At 48.3% G+C, this 16,554-nt stretch overlaps 1 protein-coding gene and 1 long non-coding RNA gene across 3 annotated transcripts; one reads left to right on the forward strand and one right to left on the reverse strand.

The window, feature by feature from the left end:
- Window positions 1–3,673: 3,673 nt before the first annotated feature.
- LOC132655437 (uncharacterized) lies at window positions 3,674–5,991 on the reverse strand. The gene is made up of 4 exons (XM_060388447.1): window positions 5,822–5,991; window positions 5,508–5,644; window positions 4,063–4,571; window positions 3,674–3,829 (listed from the first exon to the last, which is right to left on the reverse strand). Exons 1-4 carry the CDS (start codon window positions 5,865–5,867, stop codon window positions 3,811–3,813), a joined length of 711 nt encoding a protein of 236 aa, XP_060244430.1. The 5' UTR covers window positions 5,868–5,991; the 3' UTR covers window positions 3,674–3,810.
- An 8,206-nt stretch (window positions 5,992–14,197) lies between these two features.
- Window positions 14,198–16,468, forward strand: LOC110547772 (uncharacterized). 2 transcript variants are annotated; one of them, XR_002476365.2, is made up of 3 exons: window positions 14,198–14,311; window positions 15,446–15,624; window positions 16,375–16,468. It is a non-coding gene; the product is annotated as an uncharacterized LOC110547772 (long non-coding RNA). The 2 variants fall into 2 exon arrangements; XR_009593006.1 differs by having other exon boundaries at window positions 14,202–14,302.
- The last annotated feature ends 86 nt before the right edge of the window (window positions 16,469–16,554 follow it).

Below are 16,554 nucleotides of genomic sequence, written 5' to 3' on the forward strand. Positions count from 1 at the left end.
CTGGGCAGTGCAATGGCCTTGAAGTCCAGAGCGGGCCTGCCAGAGGACACGCTGCTGATACGCGTTAGTGCCAACACGAGGGACCTGCAACGCCGGGCATTCCCTGCTTCACCGTGTTTTCTTGCTTCAAGAAGCAAGGTTACCCTCAGACTGGGTGGAGGGACCACCACAGTTTTCCATTTGAATGACACATGAACTGACTCCTTGGATGATAAGATGCTGGTTAGTGGCTTGGTAAGTGTGGGGGGGAGTCAGGAGGAAGGGCACCCTGTGAGAACTCAAAGGCTAGCGAAGGTGTCAGAGAGATCAAACCTGAAGTAGGCTTCCCTAGTTCAAGAAGAACATAGGGGAGTTGATGAGTAAATCCATCTCCTTGAAACATGGCATTCAAGCCGGGCAGGACAATACACACCTGCTTGTAATCCTGGCCCTTGGGATGATGAGGGAGGAGGATCAAACGTCCGTGGGAAGCCTGGGCCCTGTCTAAATGGAGGAAGAAGGCAGGAGATGATTACTGTATAATTTGCATAAAAATACCTAAAGATGAGGGCTGGGAGCACTTGGAAGTGTGCTCTCCTTGCACCATGAAGCCCTAGGTTCCATTCTCAGTGTCACACAGTCTCGGTGGTAACACCTATAATCCCAGTGCTGGGTGAGGTACAGGCAGGAGACTCAGAAGTTCACGGTCATTCTTAACTGCATAGGGAGTTTGAGGCCAGCCTGGGCTACGTGAACTCCTATCTCAAAAACAGACAGACAGAAGAAATACGTAAGACCTGTTATATAATGTACAGACTGGTTAGTCATGGGAGCTTTGGAGCCAGGGTTGGGGTTTAAACATTGTCTCCACCAATCGCTATCTATGCGAGCAAGTAACTTAATGCCTGTAGTACTTAAACTCCTCACTGCCAAATGGGACAGAGATTGTACCTAATAATGCTGTCTAACACTTTTTCCCTTCTTTTGTCAACTTGAGGCAAGCTAGAGTCATCTGGGAAGAGGAACACAAAGGAGAAAAATGCCTTCGTCGGATTGGCCAGCAGGCAAGTCTATCGGTGAATGATTGCTGCGTAGGGGCCCAGCATACAAGGGGCAGACCCCTGGGCTGGGGTCCTGAGTTGTCTAAGAAAGCTTTGAAGAGCAAGCTAGTTAGCAGCACCCATCCCAGGCTGATGCTTTGGTCCCGAGATCTGAGTTCCTGCCCTGACATCCCCCAGCGAAGTCAGAGTGTGACCTTGAGGGCTGTAAGGCGAAATGAAATCTTTCCTCGCAAAGTTGCTTCCGGTCACAGCGTTCATCACAGCAACGGAAACTAACCAGAATAAACTGGACTAAATAACACTAGTGCTGGTATAGCAATGCCAGCGGCAGTGGCGGTGGCAGCTAAGAATAGAGCCTGCACTGAAGAGTAGTGTGATTCTTGAATGAGTCTAGTGCTTATAGAGCCCTTGGCACAGCATCTGGCACTGCGGAAGCGGTCAGCAGATGCTAGTCACTGCCGGGACTGGCATTCCTGTGAACGGTCATACAGACAGTTTTCACATTATTACCAAGCTGGGGGGAAGTGCTAGCTCCTCAGAGACTACCTGAAGAATGGACGGAGGGCAAGAAGAGAGTCCTTGTCCTGAGGGAGAGCACAAAGGGAATGATTTCCAGTGTCTCGAAGATGCTCCGTGGACTTCTACGCTCTATGTTTTCTCAGGCCTGGGGCACTCTCCCTCCCCTTCTTCCTTTTGGAGTTCATCCAAGGTCCACTCCTCACGGGGGCTTTCCTTATAGCTTCAGCCGCAGGGCACTTTTGTCCACTTAACCTCGTTACCCTTGCTTCTCCTTAGGCCACAAATGAGAGGGCTGACTCCTGCACGGCTTGAATCTCCGTTAGGGTAGGCCGTGTTTCTCTCCTAGTCGTGTGTGCATTTCTCACAAGTAGGGTCAGAGTCTGGCACACACTCTGTGGGTGACTGGAAGTTCTCTGCTGCCTCAGGCCTGTGCTTGTTGCTCACTTCCCGGAACCCAGGAGTCTGGGCTCTTTTGACCTCTGTGTTCTTCCCCTGGGTGCTCAGGAGTGAGGCACTCCCTGGGTGGGAATGGTGCCAGAGGGGAAGGCTGGGCTTCATGGATGAAGGAAGGGGAATAGCCAGCCACCTCTAGGCCCATACTAGGATCAATTTCTGGCCTCCTCAGGCTGCTCCCAAAGAGGTGCTACCCTGGTGCCAAAGAGTAAGTTTCCATTTGAGAAATCTGAGTCCCAGTCAAACCTGATAGCTGAGACAGATTGGGATCTGTGCTGGGAGGCAGAAAAGAACACTCCTTATCCTCCTCTTGTGGTTTTCCTCAGGGTTGGGAGTTCCATCTAAATCATTTGTGTGTGTGTCCTTGTTTCTTTTTTTTTTTTTTTCAAAGTCACCTGTCGGAAGCAGAGCATCAGAACCATATTTGTCCCTCCCACTGCTTAGCTAGATCTCCAAAGTGTGGGTACAGGAGAGATTAGCCCAGAGATATATTGCCAGAAGGTTAGAGAGGCCTCAGCTCTGAGGAAGGAGCCGGCCGCAGGGGTGGGAAACACATCCAGAACAAGTCATCCATAAATATACATCTAGTCCTGTTAGGGAGAGCAAACATGGGGGTTGTCCCATGGGGGAGTGTTTGCTGTGCGGAGGAGACACTGGCTACCACGTGGTAGCGATGACTCTCTCTCTGTAGGCTGCTGTCCTGGTTGACAGATGCTTTTCTGAATTACACATGTGGCCTCTGCCTAGAAACCAAGAGGCCCAGGAGAGCTCGGAGGACAGGGGTATGTCAGTCATAGCCAATCCTCTTTGCACCTGCAGGCACGAGATAGCATTCCTCTGACTTTCAGGGCCTCCAGTGACAATGAGACCCGCCCAAGGACACCGTGGTGTGCTCAGTGGCACATGTGTGGGGGTGAGGATATAACTGCAGCCTGAAGCCTTGAAATAGCCTGAAGAATAAAAAGACTGAAGAGCGGCAGAAAAGGCAGTCCCTCCGGGCCTATCTGACCCCACGGACTCTGCACAGCAAGAGTTCACAAAGGGACCACGGACCCTCTGTGACGTGAAAAACAAACCCTTCTCTATGTAATGCCCGAGTACCTTGGATGATAGCTGCAACCATCCTCTGAGCTGGACAAGGAGCCAGGGTCCCTCACTCACTGCTCACCAGTGCCCTTTCACACTCCCTGTGCAGAAAAAGGCTACAGCCCCCAGAATTGGAATTTATGGGTGGATGGGTGGAGCGGTAGAAGTAGGAGTTCTTTATCTGAGCTGGCGAGACTTGGTTGGGGTGTCAGAGATCAAGAATGGCAAGGACTGCTTCCATGTTTTTAACCTGTAAAAATTATTTTATTATGTGTATAGGTGTTTCGCCTGCATGTATGTCTATGCACCACACATGTCCCCCAGTGCCTGTGAAGTTCAGAAGAAGGTACCACATCCTGTGGAGCAAGAGTTGCTGATAGTTGGGAGCCATCATGAGGATGCTGGGAATCAGACCCAGGTCTGCCAGTGCTCTTAGCCACTGTGCCATTTCTAAGCCTCTGTTTTCATTTTTAAAGAAAAGGAGAGTTAATATAATAATAGAAATACGATATTTTTTGAACTTTGTACTTCACAGCCAGCTACATTTTATCACCAAAGGCAAACTGAACTATTCATAAGACAATAACAGGACATTTATTTATTTTTTTGAGAGGAAGTCTCACTCCATAGCCAGGGTGGTCTGTAACTCTGATCTTCTTTCCCAAGGCTCTCAAGCGTTGAGATTACAGGTGTGTGCTACCGTCTTCAGCTTTCAGACAAAGAGCGTAATACTAATGGGGGGGAAAAACAAAACAAGAACAGCTGTTCATCATGACATTTTCATACATGTAGCTTTAGAAAATCATGTGCCCCACAACAGCCTCACTTCGTGATGGAGACGCATGTTCCCACACGCGTGCATGCACACACACACACACACACACACACACACACACACACACTGCCAAAGATTTCATCTCCACCTGTTTATCAGACACCCCTGAGAATCACCTTGGAGGCTCACCTATTACTCCAGTTCTCTGGCTCTGTGTAGGGAGAACTCCAAGTGACACTGTGGCTGGGGACCGTCGTGGTATTACACTCGGGGGACAGAGGTATCATGGGAAGCTCTTTGACCTGTAGCATGTGGAGCAGTGGGAACAGGGTCCATGCCTTTGCGCTGAGATGTTTGCACACAGGATTGGACACTGCATCGGCTGTGGATGCGGCTAGCTCAGCAGCACAGCTCTGCATTGGCTCTTTTCCAGCCTCTGCCCTCCCAGCTGGCTCACTTCCGCTCCCAGGAGCACATTCTCCATGAAAAAGGGCTTCAGAGCTCTTATCTCCAGCCATAATTGCGATGAGCAGTGTCCCAGTTGTCTGTTCTGCTGTCCCAGGCTCCTGCTTCCCGGAAACCCGAATCTCTTTCCTTGTAGGAACCGAGGTACGCTTGGCCTTCCCAGGCTGTTCTTTTGCAGTTGGTTTTTTTAGTCCAAATTGCAGACTATGACACTGAGACGTGTTACCTGCCATCTGTGGGAATGTTTACAAAGTTCTGCAGGTGCCATTTATCAGTGCGAGCTGCCCTTCTTAGCCTTGAGTTATCTACAGATTTGCCCGTTAATTTATTGGCTGTTTAAAAAAGGCCATCAGTGTAACCTTACCCCTCATTCTGGCCCCCCTGATTGCTTCATGCTTACAAGGCTCACCTCTTCACTGGCACCAAGGGCCAAGCCTTCACCCCGAGGAGGGGCCATGTTGTTATTCTTTCCGTGTGAAATCCCCTTTCCAGAGGCCCCTTCACACGAACACCTTTTCGTTCCACATGAAAGCTCAGGCTGACATGCAGCTCAGTTGGTAGGGAGCTTACCCAGCATGGACAAAGCCCCTAGTTCTATACCCAGCACTATAATAAACCAGGTGTGCACTCCCATAATCCCCAAATCCAGGAGGTGGAGACAGAAGGATTCGGAAGTTCAAGGTCAGTCTCCTCTGTACAGTGGGTTTGAGGCTAGCCTGGGCTACATGAGATCCTAACTCAGTCAATCCTCCAAACCCTCCAAAATGCAAGTCAGCTTAAAATAAATGTCTCAAAGACACTGCCATAACAGGTATCCCGAGCCACAGGTGTCACGCTGCAGGACCAACTTGCATACTTTTTTGGTCTGTTTCCTTAATGAGAACCACATGTTCAGGACAGTAGGAATGTCATCTCTTTTTCCCACTGTGATACTCCAGCACCTAGTCCAGCACCCAGCACTTGGCAGGAGCCTATCTGACCCATCCTCTCTCCTCACGGGTGAGCTGGATGCCAGGGCCTTTCCCCATTCAAGGGCATCTTTCTACCAAATTCTCTTCTCGTTCCTACTCCTGCCTCAGCATCCTTTCCCCTTCTTTCCAGAGCCATCGCCCCCGGCAGCCAAACCGCTGTATTTTTCTCCCCTCGAGCAAAGCAAACAAACAAGTTACCTCCCTCTGCCTGTGACCTGGTTCAGCTGTCCTACGTGTTTTATTTATGCGCCGTCTCCTCTCACGGAGAAGCATCTCCAGGAGGGAAGAGCTTACGTCTGCTGTGTCTGTTGCTGGTTCCTTCTCATCCAAAGTTTCTGGCACAGAGCGAACAATAAAACATGTGTCAAACCTGTGAGTCATTTTGTGGAGTGGATGAACAGAGTAGCGGAGCCAGAGAAAACAGCAGCCTATAGCTTGAGCAATGTCTAAAATAATATTTACCAAAGAAATGAGTACGATGGCCCTGTAGGGGACGGGAGATGGTTACTCACCCTGTAGATTCATGGATATAAAGCTCTTCCGTCCTCCATGCTCCATTGAACAGGAAAAACTCAACAGTGCTGATTCAAAAGAGGCAAATTTGAGGCCCCGAGACGGGCACCCTTCTCAAACACTGTTGTTCTCCCTGCTAACAGCCTACGGTACAAAAACCCAGATTTAGAATTTGAGTTTACTTCCTTTCTGGGATTGGGCATGCAATAAGAGTGTCTGCCAGGAGGTGGCGATGCTTCTCTCTCTTCTCTCTCTCTCTCTCTCTCTCTCTCTCTCTCTCTCTCTCTCTCTCTCTCTCTCTCTCTCTCTCTCTCTCGAGGACTACACTCTAGGCAGATTAAAGGACACAGAGAAAAAAAGGTTGGGAGCTGGCCTGATCAGCCAGGGGCCCTGGAGGAAGGAGGGCCAAGAAAACAGGGCTTTGCCTCAGAATACCTCATCCCTGTTGGCTGGGTTTCAAAGCTGAAAAAGCATCGCTGAAAAAGCCACATTTTGAAGGCGTCAGATGTGTGAACAGCTACAAACCCAGTATGGCTGGCAAGCCTACACTCCGGATTTTTATCACACATTCAAGGACTCTGAAAATTTAGGCCAGCAATTTGGCAACCTAGTGCTGACAGAGCTTTTGTTCGACTTTCCCTAGGCTTGGGCGATAGCCTCTGAGAACCAAGAAGGTTTTCTTCAGGATGCAGACTCTGCTCAGACAACATTTTACTGCAGAACTACGACCTGCCCTCAGGCAGCCACCAAACCTTCCTCATGCTGCGACCCTTTAACACAGTTTCTCCGGTTGTGGTGGCCGCCCCTCCTCCAACCACCAAATTGTTTTCGTTGCTACTTCATAATTGCAACTTCGCTGCTTTTATGAATCATCATGTAAACATCGCGCTTTCCGCTGGCCATAGGTGACCCTTGTGAATGGGTCACTCGACCCCCAAGTTGAGAACCCTAGCTCTCTGTGTATAATAACATTGTGGACCAGAGTTGGAGGTACTTGAGTGACAGGTACACAGGTACGCATACTTCCTGGAGTGAAGGCTTTTTTTTTTTTTTCTTTCTGTTTGTCTGGGGACTCCAATGACTCAAAACACACTGGGGACCCAAGTTATGGGGTGGGGTGTACCTTAGCGCTGGAGCACTTGCCTAGCAAAGAGAGTGAGTCCACCGTCTAGCACAGAAAAGCTAAGGGAAGAAGGGAAGGCCAGCCGGCCACGCCCATTTCCTAGGAGGCCTCATTAATTTCTCTCTTTAATCCCAAGTGGTTCCCAGAGGCGGTCCTATTCTTCAGTTTTCATTCAGGAGCCTCTTAGTCAGCGCCTGCCCGGTGGCAGGAAATATTGTCAGGTATTTGAACAGAGAGGGCACAGGCTGTATTGATGAGAATGAAGCTGTTAACTGCAGCAGGACTCCACTCTGAGTGCTAGGCGTAGGGAGGGCTGGGCTTCAGTAAAATGTAAAACCCCTGACTCCGAGGCTGCTCTCTCTGAGCTGGAGAGGGGTTTGTGGAACACGGGGGGGGGGGGGGGGGGGGGAGGCATTCTACCAGTGCTGGGAATTTAAACTGCCCTTAAGGGAGCGCTCACTGCAGGGCCAAGAAAGGAGGCTAAGGTGACCCTGGCAGGAGCAGACAGGATGGAACCAGTCCTTCCTTCCTCCGCCTGGCACAGTCTCACCGTGGAGAAGATGTCCCAGGGAGCCAGCTGGCAAAGCAAAATTGTGGTTGGCAGAGTCTGGGCTCCGGTAGCACCCAGGCTCGGCTTGGAGCAGAGAGACTGGAGATTATGAAGGTCTCCCTGAACTTTCTGTTTACTGAACCGTTCACCACCACTCTCCAGTCTTTTCGTGTGGCTCATCGGGCAGACTCTGTAACGCAGCAGATGGATTTTCAGTAGAGTTTGGTACTTCCAACGATCAGTAGTAACAGCTTTAAAGGTCTTATAGCAGAGAATCTTATTTCCAGTTTTATGTCAGATTCTCCTCTAATTTGGGTGGGGAGCAGTGGGGACTTCCAGATTATGGCTAATGGACGCTGTGGGCACTGGTCTATTTAGGTAGCTGGTCTTAATACCTCTACTGAAGTCCGCTGGGACCCTGACTCAGAAGCCATAGTCCACTCTCTCTGGACACTAGTATATCTCCCAGTATTGGAAATGCAGCTTCTCATCATGCTGGACAAACATGACTCAGCAAATACAATTAAAAAGCAGAATTGTTTTGGTTCCCCACCGTTTTCTTTTCTCTCCTCTGCTCAAGGCAGTAAAGTGAGAGCAAGCTCCGTGATGTTCTGGTTCTACTAACAGCATTAAACTACACACTATAAATTTAACAGTTAAACTACCCCGTCCGTGCTGTAGTTTGAGCGTGACCTTCCAAGGCACCGTCTTCCAGGTGGTGATTGATAAAGTTGCAGGTGAGCCAGAGAAGGAGAAGGAGCCAGGAGATTAGAGTAGGTTGCCAAACAGGACAATTCAGAGGCCGAGAGAAAAGCCAGGTTGTGAATAAGTCAGCTGGGAGAGGAGTTTGAGCCAGAACAGCTGAGTTGAACCAGTCAGCCCAGAGCTCAGTAAGACAAGAAAGGGTGAGTTAAGTCTCAGAGGCTGAAAATGTTCTAACTCGTTCTAGGCCTAAGTTAGATTGTATGGAGGCTAGAAGGTTCCAGAACTAGGCCTAGCTTAACAGACAGAGGCAGTAAGCCCCGGAGACTGCAATTACCTCAGGAGAATAAAAGTTACCTTTACAGTGGGTCTTAGAGAGAAAATACAGGGCTGGTTCTTTCCCACACTCTGGCTTCCTGCCTCCTAACTGATCTCTCTCTGGTGCACATGCTCCATAATAATGTGTTGTGGCTAAGGGAGTCCTTGCCAGAGCCAGCACTATGCTGTTTGGATGTCTACTTTCCTAAATTGTGAACTAAATAAGAATTTTTTTTTTCTTTATAAAACACCCAGCCTTGGGTATTTTGTTATTGAAATGGAAAATGAGCAAAAACGCTCATAACTTTTTACTTGAAAATTGGTTTCTCTCTTGTCTCCTAACTCAGGAGAGATGGTTAGAAGGGGGCTTGGAGGAGGGGTACAAGGTCAGCTGCAAATAATTCTCTATTATCTATAAGTCCCAACTCTGAACATAACTATCATGCCGCCACTTGGGAAACTGGGGGCAGAGAATCCAGCTTCTAAGGCCAGCCTTGGCTGCGTAGAGAGGTCTTCTCTCAGAACAAAACAGAGAAATAGAAAACAAAGTTGGATTTCCAGCTATGAGAAGTGGCGTGAGGGCTGAGGGCTTGCTTTCTTGACTGTTTCATGTTCTTTCTTTGGACTTCACAAATGTTAAAAGTTGCTTTTCTGAGTCCCTTTGTGCTGGTCTTCCCTTCTTCTGAGGATGTCCTCCTCATAGCTTGCTCCCTGGGACGAATCCCTCTGTCCTAGCTGCTGTTCAGCCTCTAGGAATCCCATGAGTCCTGGAACCTCTTTCTGGGGTCTGTCTATCCCTCAGCCCAACCCTAGGGACAGATCTGAGACTCTCTTTCCTTAGACATGGCTCACACTTGCACACACACTTGCACACCCTCAGTTGGGGTGAATTTGGGAAGTGGGTGTTCCTAGTCCCCTTCCCCTTGACCTCTTTTTATTCCAGTAAAAAGCTCCTCCCCTTTAAAAAAAAAAACACAAAAGAAACCCAAAACTGTAGTCAAAGCCATGGTCAGCCTCTTATTTGCTCCTTAGATTTTTCTAGATGGAAACTGGCCCCATGTATTTCCTAAACTTCACAAGGAATGCGTATTAAGTTCCCACAATGGATGACTTGAGGCCCCTTTTCGTAAGCTTTCTAAAGTAGCTACACTGTCCCGTCACTCCCATAGAACACCAGAAACTATCCACAAATCTTCCTCATTTATCTCCAAACTCAGAGCCCTTTTATCGCCGTGAGCGAGTAGTTGGAGTCACAAATCTAGTATCCTCTCTTGTCCTTTCTCCTAGATTCTGCAGGATGGTTTGAGGCCTCATCCTGGAGTGTGAGTTCTGGTGTCTTTGCACCTTAGCAGAATTTTCTATTTTAGTGTCTTGTTACATGTGTGTGTGCTGAGCAAAGAAAAAAGTGTCAAGGAGCTGGGTTGCTTTACTCTAAAAGCAACAGCATTCTGAAAGCATCCAAACACAAAAACAACGGCCAGAACAGGGCTCTTCATGCTTCAGAGGGCTTGCTGAGGTAAAGGGAAGATGCCGTAGAGTTTCCCCCAGGGTCTCGGAATCTACACAACTGAAATCACCAAACTGTTTATAATCTTGTTTAGAATGCTTGAAAGCTGTAGGAGAAACCTGCTCTGGAGGGCTGCCTTTTGCCTTGCTGCTCTGCTGTGGGGGATTAAATATCACACACACACACACACACACACACACACACACACACACACGCACACGCACCCTCTCTCTCTCTCTTTTGTAACCATGTCTATTGGAGGCTTGCACAGACATATGTGGGATCGTCATGACCACAGGGACCCCGTGGAGTTGTTGAGTACTGGCTTTTTTGTGTTTGGGTGTTTGGTGCTGGGTTTGAACCGAGGGCCTTGTGTATGCTAAACATGTACCATGCCACTGAGCTACACCCCAGCCTGGTTATACAGAAATCCTGAAGCTGCTGGTAATCTGGCATTTACAGCTCCAAGAGGAAATTTTACTCTTCATCGCTAGATCCAGGGCAAACAATTGGGCAGCTTGGCGAAAAGGGAGAGTGCGTGGAGTGGGAGGTGATTGTAGCTGTCAGTTGGAGTTCCACCCCTCATAGTGGCCCACCCACTCCCAGGTCACTTAGCTGCTCCTGCCCGTCTAAGTATGTGCTGTGCTGGGTTCTTTGAAGAGCTTGTCCCAGGAGTGATGCATGGCCATAGCTGCAGGGCTCTCAAAGACCGTTCTGAGGAGTGTGTCAAAAAGGCATTTACAGGCTAGCAAGATGGCTCTGCAGTTAAGAGCGCTGGCTGCTCTCCCAAGCGGACCTGGTGCAGCTAGGTAGTACAGCACCTGTCAACATCCACGTGGCAGCTTACAACTGTAACTGCATCTCCAGCCGGCGGATCCAATGTGCTCTTGTGGCCTCTCAGGCATTGCACATACATGGCACACAGACACGCGTGCAGGCAAAACGCCCATACATACGAAGTTAAAATAAAACAGAAAGACAAATTGACAGGAATTTTTCCCCCCCAGGCTTTTTCTCTTTTTGAGACAGGTCTCCTATATCCCTGGCTGGTTTTGATCATCAGCCAGCCTTCACCTCCTGATTTCTGGGATTACAGGTGTGTGCTAACACAAACCATTTATGTGGTGCCGGGGATGGGACGCAGGGCCTTACACGCAGAGAGGTTTGTGCAAGGTCTCTGGATTTGTAAGTGTTTTGAATCCAAGCCTCTAAGTCTTACCTCTACGCTTGTTCTACTATCCCTGTCCACCTCAGCAGTCCCCGAGGCAGGCCTCTTAAAAACCACACAGGGAACAATGCAAAGCTCCTTGGGCTAAAGGCCAAGCCCTAATTTAGAGCTCTTAATTTGGCTTTATCTGTGGTTCCGGAACCAGCTAATGCTTCGCTCAGCCAAATAAAATATGTGTGCCAATGAGCCAAGCAGTAGAGTTTAATTTTATGGGTATAAAAGCACTGGGGAAAAAAAAAGCTAGAAGAAGAAGAAGAAAAGGAGGAGGGGGAAGAGAAGGGGGAAGGGGAAAGGGGGCAGGACGAGCAGGACGGGGAGCAGCAGTAGCAGCAGAATATACTAGTCATTTCAAAGGTACTTTCCTGGTAAGAGGGGGAGTACAGAGATTAAACCAATACAAGAAAGTTAACTTTTTTGGTGATCTGCCCCTCCCCCCTGAGTCCAGATAACAGCTTAGTTTTGGTTTAGTGATGGAGGACTTCAGTTTGACTTCAGTTTTCCTTCTGGTCTGTTGGGTCAGTCCAGGGCTTATAGTTCAGAACAGCTGCCTCCTGGGATGTTCGTGTAACATTTCTGTCCCTGCCTCCCTTTCCGAATTCTCTCACCGAGCTTTCTGGGATCACTGACCAAGGCAGCTTCTGTCCTCAGACCTTTGCTCCAGTGTCTACCTTGCGTGCGGTGGCTTAAGGAGTGAAGTCTGGAGAGCCTGTCTCTAACAGGAAAACATAAACTCTGCCGGCTGAAACCAGTACTCCTCTGTAAGTCCAGCTATTGGTGACAGCAGAAATCCTTAACAACTTCCGTTCGCTGACAGCTTCCTTGATAGAGAGTGTGACTCCAGCGCCTTCGGCAGCACCCCATTCACAGCGGTCTTAGGGGTCACACTGTGTCCCTTATCTTCTGGTTGAGGAGATGAAGACATTGAGGCAAAGGCACATGAGTTGCTGGTGCCACAGTTGATATCTGACCTTGGCAGTTTGCTTCTGGAGCTCAAATTCTTGACCACTTCCCACGCTTTATAGACTATTGACTAGAAAGGAGTAAAGGGCTGGGGAGAGAGGTCTGCACAGTTCATTGTGTGGTTTTGGGAGGCCTCTGGGGGATGGCTGAGATGGTAAGACAGATGTAGGGTTAAGAATTAGAAGCCTACATTAAGAATTCAAACTGTCTACAAACCCAAGGGTCAAACCACTTCTCTGCACTGATGGAAGCCACTCCATCACAGCACAGCAGTCTGGTTTACGTTCAAATCCCACACATCTTACCAAAGAAAAAGATGAAGATAGCAGAAGCCATCAAGGAGCATTATAACAGCATCAAAATATGTCCGCAGCAGTGGATGTGTACGGAGACTGTACTTACAAACAAAAAAGAGAGTGCTTCCGAATCTCAGATCGAACAAAGTCAGTGCGCGTTGGGGGTGTGGAGTGTGGGGTGATGTCCTCAGCTGAAGAAGAGATGGGGAGACTAGTTAGACCTTGTGTAGAGGTGCAGGCAAGGGGTGGGTCAAGAAACAGGGAGGAGTGGGGAGAAGTGGGGGGAGTAACAGCCTTCAACACTGTTACAGGGGGCTGAGGAACTGATTCTCCACCCTGCCCCACCCAGGGGCTCATGGGAAGGAGCCTGAAATGCTTAGGAGGGTCTTATAAGTGCCTTTTGGAAACTCAGCACTTGTTAACTTGTCACCGCAGAAAGGCAGGAGAGAAGCTTGACATGTTTTTCTGACGCCTGAAAGGGAAAGAAAAAAGGGTTCTTACTTTCACGGCCACATCCTGAATGACAGGGGTCAGTGTGTGCAACCGATCCGTGTGGGCGCAGGCTTCTAATTATTTCCTGGATAACCTGTTATCTATTATCCATCAGGCTCCTTGCCAGAATATGCTAACGTCCCCAGAGTTCCTGCTCTGGAGTCTGAGGAACGGTTTGCTTTCATTTTTAAAGGGGACGTAGGAGTTGAGCGACAGACAGCAGTTGAGTGTCTACTGTAGAAAGGCTGGCTGGCCTCTGTTGGGCCTCTGCCTGAGCTGATGGGAAGCAAAGGCCGCAGGCCCAAGCCCCGGGCCTGGCCACAAACAAAACCTTTCCTCCTCGGGACTCCTTTCCTCCAGCTTCTTTGGGAGACTTGGCAGAATCAGACATGTCTGGAAAATTTTCTGAGAAAGTTGTGTTTTCTTGGGCTGAAGTCATTTGCTTGACAGACAAGGAAACTCTTCAAATAGCCTTCTGCTGGGAGTTAGGGAAGGGAGGATGTCAGGTTTCAATAGTCAGAACCTGGCTGTCACCCAGGTGAGCTGGTATCATCAACTATCAGACACACCCTGGCCTATATTTGTACTAAGGCACAATGAAATGTCACTCAGTGGGAGGGGACCACAAATATGGGACATTGTTCTGTTTTCTAAAGATAGCGCCTGCTCATTTATTTAAAAAATTGGAAAGTCCAGAAGAAAAACAAAAAGGCTCAAAGTTGATTTCTCAGAGGTTGTATTGTCATTGGTAACATGTTTGGGGTTATTGTACTGTGTACTCCCTCCCGACATGCTAATTTATGCCGACCCGTGGAATCCAGGGCTTTTAAGCTAAAAATACAATGCTTCCCTTTCATCCTCTGGAGGCACGGGGAGGGTAATGTGTCTTTCAGCACTAAGTTTGAGGTCAGAGCTCTGCAGCCCTCAGGAGGCCCATGTTGCCAGGTTAAGGGTGAGCGGGGCTCACTGGCCAGCAGGGTCCGGGGTGGCGGAAATCCAGGGCCTTTTTGTTTCAGGCAGAGCAGGAGGATTGAAAGAGCGTTCCAGTTATCAAGAGCCAGCAGATGTGGGACCAGCCCTCCGTGGAAGCTTCTAGAAAACTAGAGCAAGGTGGAACAAGGCTTTCGAAGGTTCAGAAATTTGCTGAAAAAGGACAGATGAGGTAAATTAGTTACTAGATGGTCCCAGATTTCTGCCTTCAAGCAAATTCCAGATCAGAGCTCAGGCATGGAAAAGCAAGCAGAATTCTCAGCGGAGGACACAGGCCAGGAGAAGCCTGGTGGTTGGGATTCGCCTAGCAGAATGTAAGGGAGGTAGGAATTACACAAAGACATCTCAAAGGTTTGACAGGAATATTCTGCTGAGCACCTGGCTATATGTGCACAGAATCATAGGAAAGGCTCCATGAAACTGGGTAAAAAACAGTTCTAGAGGCATGTACAAAAGTTATATATATATATATATTTTCAGATTAGGTTCTGATTTTTTTTTAAAAAAAAGATTTTATTATGTATGTGAGTGTTTTGCCTACGTGTATGTGTATTTTATTATGTATGTGTATGTGTGTATGCCGCTTGAGTGTTTGGTGCCTTCAAAGGTCAGAAGAGGGTCTCAGGTGCCCTGGAACAGGAGTTACAGATTGTTGTGGGTCACTGTGTGGCTCTCTCTAGCCCTAATTATGTTCCTTTGAACAGAAGGGACAGAAATAGTTGTTAAACAAGGCACAGAGTTGCTGGGTGGGTGACTAAGCAGGCTAGAGAGGAACCCTCTGTGGTGTGTCTTAAACATGGTGCTCACAGGAGTCTCCCAACCTTGTGCAGACTCCTTGAGGCCGTTAGAGTGTCTGTGAGGTAAAACTGATTAGCATGTATCCTCCTTATTAGAAAGAAAAGTGAGACTTTTTTTTTACAGTATTTATTTTAAAAATCCATTTAAGAAGAGCAACAAACCCACTGAATTATCAATGCAGTGATGGTCTTGGTTTTAGACTGTCTCACTGTGCAGCCCAGGCTTTCCTCAGACGCGTAATCCGCCTGTCTCAGTCTCCTAAGTGCTGGAATTACAGGGTGTGTACCCCCAGGCCCAGCACTGATGACACGTTTTAAATTAACAAGACATAATAATAATATGCAAATGTTAATGTGATAGCCACATTAATAGTTTTGCAAATCTCTTTAATATCTGGCTTAATAGAATAGAAGAGCTGAATTGTTGTGTCTGTTTTGTTCTTAATACGAAGGGACATGTTGTTTTAGGAGAAATTTATGGGAAAAAAAAAACCCTACTCTCACCCACATCTATTAAGAGGAAAAGGATAAGTAGAGGCTACAGAAATGGTTCACTGGGGAAGAGTACTCACTGTCCGAGCAGAAAGATTTGAGTTCTGGTCCCAGGGCCCACATAAAAGGAATGAACGGCCAGGTATGCCTGTAATCCCCGGATTGCAGGGTGGAGACAGGCAGAGGCTGGGCAGCCGTCAGCCTGAATGGAGAGTTTCAAGAGCAGTGAGAGACCCTACTTCAAGGTGGAGAACCAATGGAGGAAGACACCTGTCCTCTTCTGGCCTTTGCACACACAGGTGTTCACAGATGTATATGCCCTCCACCCCACACACGTGCACTAAAAGGTAAAAAGGGAAAAGGAAACGGGGGGGGGGCATCTTAATAGCCCTACCTGATATTTACAAGTTTCCTTTGCTAACATGTGAAAACAGATCATGTGGTAGTTTATCCTTGAGTCTGTCCATTGTGTGGAATTTGAACAGGTCTACAAAAGCTTTTAAGAACCAGTGACGTCAAAGTCTCATAACTTCTGTGTGTGTGTGTGTGTTTGTCTGTCTCAGGTAGTCTAGGCTACTCTCGAGCTTACTGTGTAGCTAAGGATGACCTTAAATCTACCATCTTCCTGCTTCTTCCTCCTAAGTGCTGGGATTACGGGCCTGTGCCAGCAGCAGGTCTAGTTTATGCGGTCCTGGGATTGACCTGGGTTTGGTGCATGCTGGAGGCAATCTACAGTGGAGCTAAATCCTTAATCTCCTCTCTTAAGAGGCTTAAGAAAAATGTACCTCAAATATATAACCAGCTCGTGCTGATTCATTCTTATGGGCAACCTGATTGGATTAGCAAGTGCCAGGGGATTGAAAAAATGCACATCTCTGAGTGTCGCTGTGAGGGTGTGGATGAGGAAACCTGCCCTGAATGTGGCTGTACAATCCATTCTGCTGTCTGTCTGTCTGTCTCCCTCTCTGCTTCCATGCTGTGATCTGCTGTGTCCTCCCGTACCTTCCTTGCTAAGATGGAACTGATGCCTTGGAAACCGTGAGCTCAGATAAACAATTGCCCCACCTAAGTTGTTCATGTCAGGTGTTTTGTCACAGGAAAGGAAGATGTCCCTAATACTCTGCTGTCTGAGGTCTCCTGGCAGCAGCAGAGGAAAGAGCTACCATGCCAGCAGCTGAGGGAATGAGAGGAGGCGGCACAGATGACTAGAACTTGAGAACCCGAGGAAGGGACCTATGGAGCTGGCAACCCTGAGATGCAGCGCTGGGGAGGGCTGC

The sequence above is a fragment of the Meriones unguiculatus genome, chromosome 7, assembly GCF_030254825.1.
Source record: "Meriones unguiculatus strain TT.TT164.6M chromosome 7, Bangor_MerUng_6.1, whole genome shotgun sequence".
Taxonomy (NCBI): domain Eukaryota; kingdom Metazoa; phylum Chordata; class Mammalia; order Rodentia; family Muridae; genus Meriones; species Meriones unguiculatus.

What these genes read in the sequence shown, in the direction of transcription:
- LOC132655437 (XM_060388447.1), bottom strand. Translation starts at nt 5,867, where the DNA reads ATGGAGCATGGAGGACGGAAGAGCTTTATATCCATGAATCTACAGG. An exon ending in TATATCCATGAATCTACAGG is followed by an intron (nt 5,645 to 5,821) that starts GTGAGTAACCAT and finishes GCTCTGTGCCAG; the next exon opens with AAACTTTGGATGAGAAGGAA. An exon ending in CAGGTCACAGGCAGAGGGAG is followed by an intron (nt 4,572 to 5,507) that starts GTAACTTGTTTG and finishes ACATTCCCACAG; the next exon opens with ATGGCAGGTAACACGTCTCA.